The sequence below is a fragment of the Pinus tabuliformis genome, chromosome 7, assembly GCF_031772625.1.
Source record: "Pinus tabuliformis cultivar Carrire ecotype Pingquan chromosome 7, CPIR1, whole genome shotgun sequence".
Classification (NCBI taxonomy): domain Eukaryota; kingdom Viridiplantae; phylum Streptophyta; class Pinopsida; order Pinales; family Pinaceae; genus Pinus; species Pinus tabuliformis.
This window is the reverse complement of record NC_142293.1, coordinates 352,161,592-352,162,868: the sequence shown is the minus strand read 5'-3', so window position 1 is coordinate 352,162,868 and position 1,277 is coordinate 352,161,592. Positions and strand designations below refer to the sequence as shown.

Sequence of the window (1,277 nt, the reverse complement as noted above, 5' to 3'; positions counted from 1 at the left end):
CAACGATGGCTGGCAAGGGGAGGCCACCGGAGTAGGAAGCAGGAGGGAGAAAATGAGATAGGGGTGAGGGGGCAAGTCCCGGGGATAACGATAAGCCACTGGTGATGATAGTGCAGAAATAGGAGATGTGCTAATAATGTGATGAGATGTAATGTCAAAAGATATGCATGAAACAGGAGGCGAAGGAGAGGGGGATGAAATTGACATACCCGTCGTCACGATGCCCGCCTGTTCAGTCACTGGACACACTGGAGCTGGTGATGAAGGAAGGGGAGCAGTGGATACTATAGCAGTGTTTGCTGCTTCTGGAGTGCTACGGGGTCCACCAACATCTTGTGTATGAGCATGCTCCTCTTGATTCTTCTCTGGATTCAGCCTGGGGGAGTGGCCCAGGGGGTGTTGAGCCTCTCCATCCTGTACATTCCTCATCGCTTTCCGAAGGAGTGGACAATCCCTGTAGAGGTGTCCCACTTTATGACATCTACGGCAGCGATAGGGGATGCCTTCGTAGTCAATAATCTGTTTGCGTGCCGTGTCTCTCTATTGTAAGGTAATGAACTCTTGAAGTCCTCCCCTGGTGTCTAGATTAATAAGAATCCGAGCATATGCCATCATGCGTGTTTGCTGGTAAGATTTGTCATAGTCCATGAAGGTGCCAATGGCATTGCCAATCCTCCTGAAGATATCTTCCGACCAGTAATGTAGTGGTAGCCCAGGGAGCCGAATCCATATGGGCCCGATGCCAATCTGCTCTGTCTCGGGGTCGAATAAGGGAGTCCATCGCTTGAGGAGCACCGGGGCATGTTCAAAGTGCCAGTAGGAGGACAAGACGCAATTGGTATGATCAGTACGAGCGAACCTTAATGCAAACCATCCCCTCATGAAGGTTTGCACGAAAGGGATGTCCACCAAATGATGACCCCAAACTTCTGCTGCCCAGGTCTTCAAACGTGATGCCGAATAGTTCCGACCTCTGATGCGCCCGACCAGTACTGGATCTGCAAATTCCATTGTCTCACCCCACTGGATGTCCTACTCCAGCATGAGAAAGATATCGTCCTCCTTAGATTTGAAACACCTGTATTTCTTTTTAGGGCCCTCTGAGGGAGGAATGATCTGTGGGCGATCTAGGGGAGGGGCAATAACATTCAATGGTGTCGGGATCTGATGCGAGGAGGAGGGGTCACAGATGCCAAATGCAGTAGGGGGGCCAGAGAGCGGAGGTACGAAGGTGAAACTTCCTGATGAAGGACCGAGTGACCCAGAGAGACCGGCCG

The 1,277-nt window shown here is 51.4% G+C and overlaps 1 protein-coding gene across 1 annotated transcript; it reads right to left on the bottom strand.

Moving 5' to 3' along the window:
* Positions 1-540: 540 nt before the first annotated feature.
* Positions 541-1,011, bottom strand: LOC149247407 (uncharacterized). The gene has a single exon (XM_089444160.1). It carries the CDS (start codon positions 1,009-1,011, stop codon positions 541-543), a length of 471 nt encoding a protein of 156 aa, XP_089300286.1.
* Between the last annotated feature and the right edge of the window lie 266 nt (positions 1,012-1,277).